The 16536-nt window shown below is 42.2% G+C and overlaps 1 protein-coding gene across 1 annotated transcript in view; it reads left to right on the top strand.

Annotated features, from left to right (window-relative positions):
• LOC308318953 (CUB and sushi domain-containing protein 3-like) overlaps window positions 1-16536 on the top strand; it is a gene marked incomplete at its 5' end in the record, with an annotated part of 301597 nt that overhangs the window by 122978 nt on the left and 162083 nt on the right. Inside the window, 4 exons of the mRNA XM_080768691.1 lie at window positions 362-553; window positions 1492-1630; window positions 7715-7902; window positions 8453-8647. Coding sequence (XP_080624817.1) covers window positions 362-553; window positions 1492-1630; window positions 7715-7902; window positions 8453-8647 — 714 coding nt within the window. The remainder of the gene's footprint in view (window positions 1-361; window positions 554-1491; window positions 1631-7714; window positions 7903-8452; window positions 8648-16536) is intronic.

Below are 16536 nucleotides of genomic sequence, written 5' to 3'. Positions count from 1 at the left end.
TTGATATGATTTGTACTAATTTGGATTTGTTGCTTTGAGAGCATCACAGGCATTCACTTGCAGAGATCAGTCAATACTATTCTGTTTTCTCTAACTGTGTTTGAGCAAGAGTTAGAGCTTGACAGCTGTCTGCTGCATGGTATGTAATAATCCCTTTTGTACGTTTGTGTGTGCACCATGTGTGTTTTAGTGTGTAGCCTATAGGCTCTTGCATCTGTGGGTGTTGTGTATATTATACCATACACTGTGTGTGTGTGTGTGTGTGTGTGTGTGTGTGTGTGTGTGTGTGTGTGTGTGTGTGTGTGTGTGTGTGTGCGTGTGCGCGTGCGCGTGCGCGTGCGCGTGCGTGTCCGTCCTTCAGGCTCGCTCGCGACAGCCTGCAGGGACCCAGGTATGCCAATGAATGGCAGTCGCAATGGAGAAGGGCGGGAGCCTGGCGATTCAGTGACCTTCTCCTGTGATCCAGGATACGAATTACAGGGGGAGAGCAGAATCACCTGCATCCAAGTGGAAAATAGATACTACTGGCAACCCAGTCCACCAAGCTGCATCGGTGAGAGGGAGAAAGAAAAATAATGACGAGAGAGAGGGGGAGGAGATGGAAAGAGAGAGGGAGCGGTGGAGAAGGAGATGTGGGAAAGTACATGGGGGCAGAAGTGAAGGAGCAGTGTATAGGGATTAGGAGTAAAAAATGATACATGTGAGAGATGGAGAGCACTTTCTATAACTTATTATATCAGAGAATGTATTTCTTATCATCCCGTAAAAGATATACAGGTATTATGTAGGATAACAGAAAGCACTCGAGACACATCTTGAGCTGTTGCCAAGTGTTATCCTCGCTGTGGCTAATCAAGGGCTGAGGTCAGCCAATATGTTGTTTCATCACAGCTTAACTGTTGGTTAATTAATTTAACAATTATCAATGTAATTAATTCTGGCCAGGGAAGAACTGAGCACTGGGCATGGGACATTATTTTATGTACCGGTACATGTTTATCTTATATTAGCTTACCGGTACTTATTGATGGGATCATTGGTGTTGAGTTCCAGTCTGTTTAATGGATGTGGATAAAAATAATAAAAACAATAGTTTGGGAGATTGGCAAGCTTTTTATTATTAATGTGTAATTAATATTAACTTTCTATTAGGGAAGATAGTTTAAAATTCCTAATCAATTGTCAGTGCTTTTGAATTGCATTGAGGATTTTCTTTTCATCTTAAAATATTGACTGTATATTTCCATTTCCCCAACACCAGGCAGTGGGAAAAAAATGTATTCAAGCTGTAGAAAACTACATTAAGTAGTCAAATATGTATTTATAACTAGCTACTTATCTTTTCATTGCTCTTACCCTATCATTACATTAGAAGACACATTAGCGTAACCACATGGGCTGGAAACTGCAGTTTTTCCCCTCAATAATTACTACTGGAAATTATGTATAATTATGTCATTTTGTTAAAATCTACTTCATTTTCCTTTCAAGCTCCTTGTGGAGGGAATGTGACAGGATCTTCTGGGTTCATTCTTTCTCCAAACTACCCCCATCCCTACCCGCACAGCAAAGATTGTGACTGGCTCATTGCTGTCCACTCTGACTATGTCATCTCATTAGCTTTCATCAGGTAAGCGGTGGCGCTATGATACGGTAGTTCTTTTCTTTAGTCCAATTCACTAATTAGATGTTCTTGGTGTAATCATTGATGTTCGAACATTTAATCATAATAAATGTATTATTAGGATGTTACTGGTGTACAGGCATTTAGAGTCATGAAAAATGTCACACACGTCAGATGATTAAAACAAGGACTTTGTGGAGGACACTGAGCACATGGCATCAGATTAAATGCACTGGAGCAGTAGGTCAGCATTATGGTCCAGTAGTCTTGTGTTTCCAGATAATATGAGATCTGCCTTCTAAACAATTTGTCTGAGGACTCTATAAAATGCAATGTAGTAACAAAACTACACTGACTACTTTCAAAACCAATCATGCCTCCACCTCAATATCAAGTGCCGCACTAAAGACTTGGATTGCTTCTGTAAAGTTTTTTTTCTTCCGCCTGGTTTTAGCAACGAAAGCTGGAAGATTTCGTTGCTAGAATCTCCTGTTGAGCTTTTAGAGACTGAATTATGAGTTTAATGGTCCAATAGTTCCAGGGAGATCCAAGTAAATAATTAATTGTATAGCGATATACCAATAGGAAGCAAATGGACAAATAAGGATCCATTTGGTTTTATACACTGTGGGCTTCGATTTCGTCGCCGCCATTACCCGCGACGCGGCCCGCAAGTCAGCCGCTGCCCGAAGATTACGAGTACAGGAGCTTGCTCTGTCCCTAAATGGTATTTTGGTCCAGCGTCACCCGCTATCTATTATGCCGACCGGTATTTGCGCCTACAGGTGTGGTCATAGGCGTGTTGGCACGCTTTCCCCTAAATTGCTATTTTGGTCACACACATTTGGGAAGGCGCATAGTGGAGTTTAAAAGCACCAGTAAGCTGTATGGTGCGCACCTCGCGCCTGCAATGGAGATGTCCAGAGTCGGGCTGCTTCATCTGATCATCTCTCCTTATTCTCCTATGCATCTCTTTGTAATTTTCCTATAATCAGCAGAAGTGAGTGCCTATCACTTCCTTGTGCTGTCCATTGTATTTATGTCTAGTCAAATAAGTTATTTGACTTAAGTTGTGCCAGCCATTGTGCGCGATTCCATTTGCTCATTTAGTTTCATCACCACATAGCGCAGCAAATGGCGTTTAGATGGCGTAGATTTTGATGATCACACAGCACTTTGAAATGTTAAAAATGAGCGAGATTTGAGCGAGTTCTGACTCAATGAAAAGGGGGGATTACAGCACAAGTGAGACTTCAAGGCAAGCAACACATCACTCTTCCATACATTGACACGATCGTAGACAGGAACACCCACAAACGTCACATCCGGTTTTAGCCTGGGGTAAACAAAATGGTCTTCCCCATAGAGTTATAATAGCGTACGATCCTTTGGATCACTTTCAAAGCGATTTGTTGGATGATAGAAATATTGACAGCCAAGAAAAATCCACCAGAAGGAACATCTGGAACACTCTCCCTCGGAAAGTTGACTTATTATTACGTATACGAGACGATTTAGCCATGGTTCACATGGCACTCGTCTGTCATGGCGGAACTTCAACCTGTTTTATGCACTTTTCCAATTTAGAACGTTAACGTCTACATACAGTACATGTTCAGATTTCAAATATAAAGTGCTCAACCCAGAGCCACGGATGTTACAATCCTCCTTGGGTGGTTAAAAGTACCTGTGTCGGTGGACATTTTATCAGAGTTATAATGCACCAACCGATAGGGGCGCATAGTTGAAAGCGCATGGCCAGAAACTGATTAAACATTGCTTTCTATTGAACAATACGGAAGATACCGGTACTTATTCCCGCCCTAGCAGAATTGTAACATTCATGACCCTGGGGTGAGCACTTTATATTTGTAATCTGAACATTTGTGTAGGCGTAAGCCGCTGTAAGGACTGTAAATGGAGAATGTGCGTAAAACACTTCAGTCCAGGCCAGGGCTATAACCTCACAGTGCGTCTACATATATGTGCTTTCTGTCTTGCTAGTGTTGGTAATGGCTTAACTACAAACCTACTGCCTCTGTGGAGACTGAGAGTCAGGTGGCAGCTCTGCATGCTGCTTTGCTCTCTTGGGTGTTTTATTTCCACATATAATAGAGAATGGTGCTGGGTCACAGCACACATGGCCTGTCGCTGTCCATTGGCGGTTGTTCTGAACCATTCACCAATCGATACTGTCCTTGGTTTGTCCATGGCATGACAGACAACCTATTTTCTTTTTTATGTCCTTCAGAACGAGCTTGTCTTGTGGCTTGCTTGGCTCAATAAGTGACAATTTCTGTTCATGATAGGATATCGAAACGGTACCACCCCCACCCCCGTGTTGCTGCGTGGTCCTTGAATAAAAAATGTAATTCAAGTTTGAGAATCATGACACTGGCAACATGACCTCAGATGACATGCTCTGAGTATGTTGTTGTATACTTCAAAGTAACGTATGATTCAGTAGTGTTCCTCAAACCATAAGCTTAAGTACACTTCTCAGTACATGTGCAGAACTTTTGCTTGGGTCACAGAATCGTCCGATTTCTGTGGTGGAACCGGCTATAAACTCTTAAGTATTTAGTAGAGCTGGCCAAATGCAGAGGGCCAGAATTACAATAGTGTCCAGGTGTGTGCTGTGATAGAGGAAAAGGCAGCATTGCTCATGACCATTGAGTCAAGAGATAGCCTTCCTTCAACTTCCACTGAGATGTGGAGGGAAAAAAAGAATTGTGTAAGAGCCCACACGATGTCCTATGCTGAATGATACTAATTTGCTTTACATTATTAATTTCAATCTGAATGCTCAGCACCATGGCTGCCACTCTGCCAGTGCTGGCACACAGACAGGCCTGAGTGCACCTTTTATGGGCTGCCCTCCCTATGAGTGACTTTTGAAGAACATAAAATTCATGGTCAACTCTTTTTGGGGTGTGTGGAAAGGGTGCAGTTGTGTTAACTGCACACCCTTCTCTTGCTCCTTCTTCTTGATGTGATGAAGAGAAATGCAGCATGTATCTTTTCAGACATGGTCCTTCAAATCGCTGAGGCTCTGGTCACACATAAGAGAGTGTCTTCTCTGTGTCTCCTGTCTCCTCTGTGTGTCGGACAGCTCGCAATACATTTTCAATGGGAATCACTTGGTTTTGACGAGACAACCCTGTCCCTGTCGTAAATACTGTACCACGCAACTCCCATTGCAAATGAATTGCGAGCTGTCTGACACAGAGGAGACAGGAGACACAGAGAAGACACCCCTGTCTCTTATGTGTGAGCGCAGCCTAGCCTAATAGAGTTAGAACAACACTGCTTTCTCTCATGGGAGTGCAAAATGAAAGGATATAGTTATGATTGTAAATTGGAGTTGCCTTGATTCAACTCAAATGCAATTATCTCCAAGCTATTTACATTTCTGTCATAAACCAAGCTCATTATTTTGAAAACAAATGCTCTCTCTCTCTCTCTCTCTCTCTCTCTCTCTCTCTCTCTCTCTGTCACTGCAGTATGTGATTTGATATACAGCACTACAATATGAAACGATCTTTTCACACTGCATAGCCATTGCCTTCTGGGAAGATTTTGTGCTACTGCGGTGTCACAACAATTTAATCTCTTTATACCTCTTGGGAGAGATACTTTTTTTGTTATGTTCTTTATCTTTGTCTGGAGGGGCAAAGCAAATCGCCTGGCATGACTCACTGCTACAGCACTGTGGTGCATGCTATGCAAAAAAGAAAATCCTAATATAATAATAATATCCTATTAGTCTATGGTATTGGTTACTCACCAAAATTATTAGGTTTTTAGATTACACTTTATTACTTGAGTAATATTATATTTTTGCCTTTTACTCCCTGTTCGCCCCAATTTTAGTAGTAAAGTAATACATAGTAGTAAAGTAATAGTTTTAGTGAATACATTTCTCCCCACACACATTGTCACTGCTGTATCCTACTCGCTCACCCCCCCCCCCCAAGAAAATGTAGAGCCTTCGTCCGGCTCCTCCCACGCAACACTCCCTGCTCACAGGTACAGCCCCAGTACGGAGTACGGTGATCATCCTCCCAGCCTGGCTTCCCTCAAATCTCCCAGACTCTGCGGTGGTGGGCAGGCACTTTACCACTGCGCCACCCGAGCGTCCCTTTATCACTTTATAATATACAATCTTGGAATCCATCTGCAAAAAAGTAAAATTTTAAATGCCTCTGCCTCATTATTATTATTATTCAAACCAGCACCATTCACCACCTAATCAAAACAAAGAATTCAGCTGCTCTGTTTTCTAGGGGTGCAGCGGTTTTCAACCGAAAACCGAACCGTTCGGTTCTGCATACACGGTTCAATGCGCTCTAATGAACCGCGCTTTTTCGGTTTGCATTAATTCATTTCTTACAGCTGCGAAGAATGTATTTCTCGGTCACACACCGTCCTACTTAGAAGTCTAGCACTCTATCGGTCACACACCGTCCTACTAAGAAGTCTAGCACTCTTTCGGTCACAGAAGTGTAGCACTCTGTCGGCCCACCCCCTACACACACACACACAGAGAGAGAGAGAGAGAGAGAGACGGCATGATGAGGAGAATCCAGCCCTCGCAAAGACCACTCGGTGGAATAATTATTGATCGTCATACACAGAGACACACACAGCGGAGTAACCTCGAATCAACAGTCTTCTAAGCACCGTCTTGTTCAGATCTGCTTCTGCATCTGCACTCGCTGTTTGAGTGCTAAAAAGGGAGAGAGAGAGCAAAAACAACTCGTTGTTGTTGCTCTGTCCACCCGGAGCAGGATAAGAATATTCCGTCTGAAAAGTCCCAACAAAATACTCTATGTCCAATCCATGACTGTAGATAGAAACCCTTCTTCTAATAATATAAGCATAATATCTCATGCAGAGATCTTTATTGTAAACTTTTGTAAATGTTTCTGTGCGACACGGCACTCTGCTGTGAATTCCTCCCCTTCCCAGGGAGCTCTCCTCTCCTCCCTGCATGTGGAGTCTGCACCACGTGTGAGCGCATAGGTGCATTATTTTTTCCCTTGAACATAATGATGAGGCACATTAAAATAGCAATATAAGTTTTTTTCCCCCCTTTAAATAATGAAAAGGCAAAAATACCTAATAAAATAATATATGCTAAAAAAAGAATAAAAGATAATGCTATAAATAAACTTTTTGAGTGGTGCAAGCCAGTCCCTTGGACTTATGTGTGTGGGTGCCTGCCTGGCTGGCTGGGTATGAGCATGAAAACAGCATGGTTGTTTTTCACCACCTGTGTGCAACCTAACACACACACACACACAAACACATGCCCATATTAACTGTATATGATGATTTCGTGTGTGCCAGTACAGTACAGTAGAGGGACCGGCACACAGTAACTCTGTCATTTCTCAACCGTTTCGGACACGGGGCGGCAGTTCGGAACCGGCCCGGCACCCTGGGCGCATTCCTGCCCCCCCCCCCCGGAAACCCCCACACAGAGTTGCACTCACTTTACACAGGTGTGATTTTTTTTTTTTACTGTACCGAAACCGTGGCCCCCATACCGAAGTACGAACCGAACCGAGGTGTAACTGAACCGTTGCACAGTGTTTTCCCAGAGCGCTAGCAAACTCGGTTAGCTAGTTTCTAACTAGCTAGCTAGTTTCTTGGGACATTTGTGGTCGTAGTGACTACATCTGTCATTAAAATAAATAAATAAGCGATTTTCTTAGTTTTAAGGGTAACTGTTGTATAATTGCAATATTACACTCAAGGGTGTGGTTTAATGTGATTATTGCCACTTCAGTGATGCTTGCGGGACTCGACTTCGTCTCGTTCCTTACCGCATCACTGTCGTGGAAATAATCACGTTAAACCACACCCTCGAGTGTAATATTGCTTAAGTAATGCATGGTTTGCACATTCTGGAGTCTGCCTCACCAACATTTCACTGCTCAGGCATACGTGACAAATACTGTAGTCTCAGGCATACTGTACATGACAAATACTGTAGTCTTTGAATCTTACAGTCTAAACCTCTTGCGCAATCTGAGAAGACTGAGCACAATAACTTGTTTGTTCATTTTGTTTTGTTTACCACAGCTTTAGCATTGAGCCCAACTATGACTTCCTGTACATCTACGATGGGCCAGACAGCAACAGTCATCTAATTGGTAGCTTTCAAGACAGCAAACTTCCAGAGAAGATTGAGAGCACTTCCAACTTTATGCACTTGGCGTTCCGTAGTGATGGCTCAGTGAGCTACACTGGCTTTCACTTGGAATACAAAGGTAGTTGTGGGGTCTGTCTCTCAAGTGGGATTCTGCCGTGCATTATAATGCAAAAGATTATGTGTATGGATGACTGAAATCGGTTCTGATGTTGCAGTGGGATTTAGTTGGATGTGTGTTGTATATGCATGCGAAAATTTGCAATTGGAAGGATGTTATGCAACTAATGTCTCCTCCTGCCTGCATCTGGGATCTCTCAAGCAGGGACAACAATCTGATATCTCCATAATAATTTGTAGTCTTGTTAGGTTGTGTTTACATTTGTGCTGTGGCATAGCTACAATATGTCATCAGTCTCACGTTGATCCCGCCTCTAGCGGCCGCATACGGCTGCATATCGCTCCGGGTCTGATTTGTTCCGGAGTACATCGTCTCTGCTCGAGAGACACCAGACTCCCTTCTGGCAGAATGCAAATGATGTCCAGCAGGGGGAGTGGTTTTACCAGGCTAGCTCAATTTTGTTACACTTTTCTTTTTCATCCTTGAAATTTGAAGGCCACTCTTCTTGGATCATTGGAGGTCCTAAACTCTTTGTTCTTTCCTTTGGCAGCGAAACTGCGGGAAGCATGTTTTGATCCAGGGAATGTGATGAATGGCACTAGAATCGGGGCAGACTACAAACTGGGGTCCATGGTGACATTCCACTGTGAGCCTGGCTACCTGCTGGAGGGGCACTCCACTCTGACATGCATCATGGGCAACAGCAAGAGACCTGAGTGGGACAGGACCAAACCCAGCTGTCAAGGTGAGGGACAACACTGTCACTTTGCTAGGGATTTCAACTCTCTTAAAGCTTGAGTTGTACTTGGTTGCGTCGCACACCGAAAACAGCCAATCTAGCTTGTAGATCTGCTATTTTTGGTGCAATGCACTGCCAGCTATTAAGTATAAATCAGGCTTCAATGGCTAATTTAAACCAACAGCAATACATCATGAACTGGTACATTCTGACCTGCATTATAGAGATCTGAGAGCTAAGTATAGTAGCTAGTTGGGGGGAGAGATACTGTAATGTTCCATGTTTCAAGATACAAGATTTCACACAATGCAACACAAATTGGGTAAAGAGATTTCAAGGTGGTTATTTCTTACAAAAATGTTGTAATTATAATTAGCAAAATCGGAGGAAATTGCAAAAAGGGGAATTGGTGTGGCAGATAGAATGTATGCTCTCATGTAATCTGTCGTTGTAAGCAGGTGAACACAACGTATCTACAGTAAATGCGCAATCCGTCTTCCATGCATAACCCAATTTCCTGCCTTAAAGATGTCATAATTTGTTTTTGTTTTCCTCTGAAATGGGAGGCGTGTTGTGCCTTAACCAATTGCAGTCTTTTTCTGACCTGTTTGCTCATGTCTGTGTTAAACTCGACATGCAGCCCTGCCAGACCAAGAAAGTTTACATTATTTGGTTCATGTAGGGTGGAATTATGGCCATTGGCCAATGAACGCAAGGTTTCATTCCACAGGATGACAAACGCATTCTATTCAGTTTCTATGAAGATTTGCACTGCGCTGTCAATGGCATTGACGAGCACGTTATCCATGGTGTGCATTTGACTCAAGTCTGTGGGTACATGAGCCATTTACTTCACATGATAGACTGTTTCTTATTAGAATATGATAAGCTACGTCTGCACTTCTGTCTGTTATATATGGGCAAAGATGAATCTATGTTGAACACATCAAAACACGTCTATCTATGACTGATATATTCTGTTGATACAGGCTTTATTTGAGACAATTGATAAGTAATGAGTTATGTGAATGAATACGATTTAAGTCTGGCAGCTTTTCACTGTCTATTGGGCAGCTTTCTGTGAGTGACAACATGCACTGTGAGGGTGGGACCCGGTTCAATTGAAACGGGTGAAACTTAGCTGAGGTCGCCTATGCCCTAGGGTTTTATGCCCTAGGGTTTTTGGACCGGTGGGATCTACACCCACAGCCTGTAGCACAGCTGTTTGTGTCTCGTCATGCAGAGCGAGGCAGTGAGAGAGAGGCAGTGATGAGACACTTTTGTTACTGCATTGCTTATTTCTCGCCTCAATGTTTTCAGATACATATTTAAATGTACCATTTAAGTTTAAATGTGCCGTCTGCAAATGTATGTGCGTGCGTGCGTGTGATTGCGTATGCATAGGTATAACTACAGTTACTGAGTTATGCTGGGAGATAATTGGTTAATCCAAACTAAAAGACATACTGTGTAGTGAACAAATAATGCAAGTTATACTGTACATGTCTGGATCATGCGTTCTAACTTTACGTGTGAGCTTCTTCTGTGTGGACTGGCTGCATTGATATATGACATTTTGTCCATATCATATAGCCATAATGTATCCAATTGATAATCACCTTTATAGAATTGGTTTATTTTAATTCACAGTGGAAAACGAATGTGTACATTAAACAAATGTTAAGAACTGTAGTAGAACGCATCATACTGTAGGAGAACGCATCATACGCAATATCGTCCCTGAATTGTATCGTATCTATCTAGATACGTATCGGATTGCCTTGTAATAGAAAGATGCACACCACTTATTATCATCGCATGTACACCATGATTAATAGTATTCTGGAGCCGTAGTCTGAGAGGGCTATTTGACTGCCGTACACTTACAATCTCCAATAACCCATATTCAATTATTGGCTGATTAAAACTTTGTTTGGTATGAAAGCAATTAGTCAATAGCATAATTAATAGCAAAATTTTGACAACTCATTCACGACACCACTTGCACCAGTTAGTCATTTAAATCCGTTTTGGTATGATAATCATCAGTCATACTACAAGTTGCACAAATTAACACTCTGATTAATACAAGCTGAGAAAGTGAGATCACACTGTGACACTGCTGCCAGTATTATAAATGTGTTAATAATAATTACATTAACACCTACAAACTCAAAACATACAGGAGGAAATACAGGTTGAATGAATGATGTAGAAGAAGAGGAAGTCCACACAACAGCTCAGCTCCAGTGTTTTATTTACTGTAGTTTTCACTAGTAAGAGACCACACCTCTACTTAAGTTTAACAGTTTATTGAAACATAATGAGATGAATGTGGAATGGAGTGAGGAACCCATGGTAGGGCGAGACTCAGGGTGGGGGCGTAGTCTCTGGATTGGACAGCCATCTTTGCTCTACTCGGAATGAGCGGTTGGTCATCTCTGCTCCGTCACTGCCCCCCTGGATTCTTAGAGAATCGAGGCGGAAGGAGGAGGTTGGGGTGGAGGAGGATAGCACTTTTGAAGAATAGCAAAAATGGCCGATCTACAAGCACAGTACTCACAGTCACAACCCATGTTTGGGTTGTGACTGTGAGTGGTTGTGGTGATTCCACCAGGATTGGCTGTGGTGAGAGGAGGCAAGTGTAGTGGATACGGGTGATTGTGAATGCGGAGTGGCCAGTTGAGTGAAGGCGGGAGGTGATGGAGAACAGAGTGGCAGTGTTAAGCAGAGGGTGGTCTCCACTGAAACTACGTTGTATAAATACAACTACCATAAAACACCGACATACAATAATGACGACAATAATGAACGTTTTGGCCTGCATGAATGAATGAAACAGATAAACAGAGACAGATCTGTTGTTTCAGACAGACTGAAACAACATCAGTCAAACATGTCCATGACAAATCTATAATCTGCATAACAACACAGCACCCCCACCACAGCAAGCCCGTCACATAAACGCTCCACCAGACCTGACGTATAGGCTACTCTATCAGGGATGGATTTCAATTCTGGACAAATTGAAATAATGGACTCCATACCTTCCTAAACTTATTGGAGGAGCCACTTGAGAACCTAATCTTTTCTAGATTTAGACGGTACAAGATATCTCTTATCCAGTGAGTGATAGGTAAGTAGGGGATTTCTAATGCATCAAAATTAATCTCCTAGCAGTGACCAAAGCTAAAACATCCTTTTCCAATTTAGAGAGCGAGGGCAGTAAGGAGAAAACCCCAAACAGAGCACCCAGGCTCCACTCTTTGCCCCACTATTTCCGATATGGAATGAAAGATCTCAGTCCAATAGTTGTGTATAGAGGGGCAAAGCCAGAACATATGAATGCTACCGGAGATTGTTGACATCTTATTACAATCAGGAGATATATTATCATGTGTGGAATTATAAGGTATAGGCCTACCATGTTTTTCCACACATGTTATGGCCTCCTGGTGAAACCTAGTTTCAGGTGAAAAGGAGCGGCTGGCGACTGCATGTGTATTGGAGGAGACGTGGTTGTCTATACACCAGACAACAGATATTGACTGTTTGTATTGAAAGGGACTATATAGAGTATTAGCAATGACTAAATTGGGGGTAATATGGAAAAATATCAAAAGAGAGCATGCATTGCATTTACTTGAGCACAAATGTATCATGACCTACAGTGTGATATGGACAGTGCATTGTAATGGCATACAAATCAAACAAAGTTTAGCGGCCAGATAACATGAAAGGCTAGTTCAGATTTGATATGGATTCATGATCACACTGTTGAGGAGAAAAGATATTGAACAGGTGAACTACAGTCTTTACATGACAATGGCGTCCTCGTTCTTCAAGTGGTTCTACAGTACATCATGTTTGTGCTCTGAAGAATTTAATCTAAGCCATGTTGATTAAGAACCCTGCAGTGCTCATTTGCAACTGCATGGGGACTTGCAGGAACCCACACACATCTGGGAGTATGTGTGCTATTGTTATTGCAACCTCATTGCATTCTGGTCCCAAACACTATACCTGAAAAACCTCTCTGGATTGCCACGGATGTTGTTGATCACATTCGTGTTCCCCAAAGGATGAATCCTACTGATATACAGTACAGTAGGTACATATTTACAATGTTTGCACTACTACTAAAGGAGTTCTGCTGTGGCCATAAATGATCATGTCTCTTCCTCTGCACAGTTAAAACATGGCGTGCCCCAAGGTTCATTTCTTGGTCCCACTTGGTGTTTTAATCAGTCATTTTAATCATGTGTCTTACCACTGTTATGCTGATGACACCCACGCTCTGATCATAGCAAATTGTCTATTTAAAAAAATTATCTGTCTTCCATTAAAGACTGGATGGCAGAAAGTTTTCTCCAAGTAAACCCGGACAAAACTGAAGTCCTTATCATAGGCCCAGATACTATATGCAATGACATAAAGCAGTCCCTGGGTCCTTCATCAGCACACTTCACAAAAGTTAAAAAAAAACCTAGGAGTGTTATTTGCAGCAAATTAATTTCGAGCCACATATTAAAAAAGTGGTTCAAACCTGTTTCTTTCAGCTAAGAAACATTTCCAAAATCAAATCGCTTTTAACCCCTCGAGATCTGGAACAACTCATTCATGCTTTTATTTCTTCCCGGCTGGACTATTGTAACTCATTATTTACTACCCTCAGTCGCTCTTCAATACATCGCCTCCAGTTGGTGCAGAATACAGCTGCCAGACTTTTAACGAACACTTTTAGAAGGTCTCATATCACCCCTGTGCTTGCTGCTTTACACTGGCTTCCAATTGACTGCAGAATAGTTTTTAAATTTGTATTAATCACTTTTAAAGCTCTCCATGGGCTGTCTCCCATGTACATAAGTGAACTATTATTCCCCATATCAAATGTGAGAACTCTGAGGTCTTCAGGTAAAGACCTGCTCAAAGTTCCTAATACAAGACTAAGAACAAAAGGCGATAGAGCTTTTGAAGTTGTAGCCCCTTCCCTATGGAATTAATTACCCCTTTCCCTAAGGAGGGCAGAATCTGTCGAGACATTTAAAGAGCTGCTAAAAACCCATTTGTTTCAAAAGCACTTTTGTCTGTAATATTGTCTATATGGTAATGCATGTTTATATACGGTATATATTTCTTTTTTGTATTATTACTCTGTCATTGTGTTTTCGTTTTATTGTTGATCTATGTGTTGCTCTTGTTTTATTTCATTTTATTTATTGTACAGCACCTTGTGACATTTGTTTTGAAATGCGCTTTATAAATAAAATACCTTACCTTATATAATAATCTTGGGGCTCTAAAGATGGAAATGTTCTTTTAAACATTTGGGTTATACTCTCAGCCTTGATTTGGTGACGTGGCAAGCTAAAGGTTTAAGACAGGCTTGTGCTGCTGCCCCATTGAAAGGGCATGCTGTGTTGGGGGGTTTAACAGTTCCATTCACCCAATGTCAGTTGAAAACACAGTAATGTAAATATCACGCCAAAGTCACCATTGTACATCTCAGGTTCTGAGAAATTGAATCCAGTGTTTGTTTGCAGTACCAAAAATGAAGAGAATTCCATCTGTACTGTACCAGTACCTCTGATAAGTTGGATATGTCCAACGTATTCCATTAACTTATTAGTATAGACCAGTGGTTCCCAAACTGTGGTGCGTGCACCCCTTGTGGTGCGCGAGCGCCTTCTAGGTGTGGCTAATGGTGGTGCTATGGTTTTAACTTTTATTATAAATATATTAACTATTATGCCAATATATGGCAAGTATATGCAGAATATAGACTATGCTGCATACAGTATATATGCCATATTCAGGTTCATATATGTGCATATGTGTTATATAGGAAATATATAGCTTATGCCAATTTTATTTCCATGTAGGGGGGTGCGTCAGCTAGGTCAGGAGGTAACAGGGGGAACACGGCCAAAAAGGTTTGGTAATGAATATGAAAACCCGTATTTTGTCGATCCGTCAGTCACGCCACCATATATGGCCATCAGTCCCTCACGCCTCATGACACGTCATGCCAATATACTGTATATGGCCGTCATGGAGAAGACTGGATGATCACCTAGATCTGACCTCAAACCCTTAGATCTCCATATATGGAGCTGACCTGTTCTGACATTCCATATGTTGACAATGGCACAACAAAGGGTCCATCTACAAGCTCATAGCACATTACAACGTGTTGTGAGTTTGTAGACTGACTTTTTTTTTAGATGAGACACCATTGTACAACAAAGTATGAAATAAGGCTTTGAAGTTTTTATAGCTGGCAGGTTGATGATCTCACGGTGTGCAGTGTGCACCTTTCTCACACAGCACTACGTCACGGAAGGTTTGACAGATCAGTCTGGATTGAATTCCTGCTTGCCTGTCACCACAGATGTTTGATTACATGCCTTGTGCGGCTCCAACAACCAAACTTAGATTAATTGTTTATCAATCTCAACATTACAGCCTCTGCTCGCCCCTGTGCCTCCTCCCCCGCCACTCGGTGGAATGGTGTGACAAGTGCATTGTGTTAGCCACATGGGGTTCGGAGCAGCTGGTGACAGCTTCACTCCAACAAATGAGAGTGTGTTTGTTTACAGTTGAGACTCCCCCACCTGCTGGCTCGGTCCGTGAGGTCTGAGGCGACTGCATTAAGAGGCTCTGCAAATTAGCTACATCATTAGCGGCTTAAGATACTGTAATGCGCCTGGATATGATGCAGCTGTAGGATGGACCACGGATGACTGAATGAATCAGTGCTGATGCAAGCGCGTGTGAGGGCACAGAGGAAGGTTTTTGAGATGCATGACAGAGGAACAGAAGATATCCCCACGCACTTACAGACCACACACACACACACACACACACACACACACACACACACACACACAGTCCCCATTGAACACTGAGACTTAATCAACACATACTTCTGCAGTGCACACAACATTGCAAGACATTGTTGTGCATATTTTGCCACGAATGCACAGCCTTCACTATTATTATTTTAAACATCAATTCCTTAGTTTGAGCAATTCAGATGATAATGGGGTCCCCTGCTGATTGTAAGACCTTTTCATTTGAAGTTGTCAACAGTTGGAAAGCACACCGCTGCTTGTTATTATTGTTATTTCATTGGCAGGCCTGTGGAATGTTCAAGATTGCTTCCTTCTGTATGTTTTGTTGATTAATAGTGTTTTTTTACTTTGTCTGAAGGCCAAAATAACCTTTCAGTTTCTGTAGTATCACTAATTAGTATTAGGTGACATTCATTTCACACCAGAAAGCTTTATTCATTAAAATGAATCCTGCTGCGTATTGTTCGGAAAGTGCGCTTCGTTTGGCAGGTGTGAAGCCTCATTCGAATCCTAATGCGCATCAAAGAACCGCATTCTACTTCGACCAAAAACGGGGGTTTTGCTTCGCTTCCAATCGCACTTGATTATGATTCGGTGCAGGTGGGAATGCAATCCGCAGCAAATAAAGGAAATTAAGCAAACAATGTGGCGGGTGAGGAGCTAAACACAGTTGGAGACGGAGAAGGCATATTTTACGCAGCGCAAAGATGTCCCGTTACCGTGGATAGATAGATGTGGTCTATCTAGAATGAGGAGATCGAAGCCCTGGTCGAAATGAGGACGAGTACATTAATCAATTGCTTAAGGAAACACATAAAAACACTGCAGTGTAGCCTACAGAATATTCTGTCTGTCTGTTTGTGCGTGCCGTAAACATGGAGTGCTGTCACTGTGTGGGGACTTTTTCTGTCTGTGCTCAGTGCGCTGAGCGCGCTGTGCCTCTATGCCCAAAGGAACAGTGCGTGTGGAGAGTGAGAGAGAGAGAGACGTCCAGTCCCAGACGGCACGAAACATGCACGTTATGAGTATAATTTTAATACC

Source organism: Protomyctophum bolini (assembly GCF_963924005.1).
Source record: "Protomyctophum bolini genome assembly, chromosome: 7".
Classification (NCBI taxonomy): Eukaryota; Metazoa; Chordata; class Actinopteri; order Myctophiformes; family Myctophidae; genus Protomyctophum; species Protomyctophum bolini.
The sequence above is the reverse complement of the archived record's forward strand: the minus strand, read 5'-3'. Positions and strand labels throughout refer to the sequence as shown.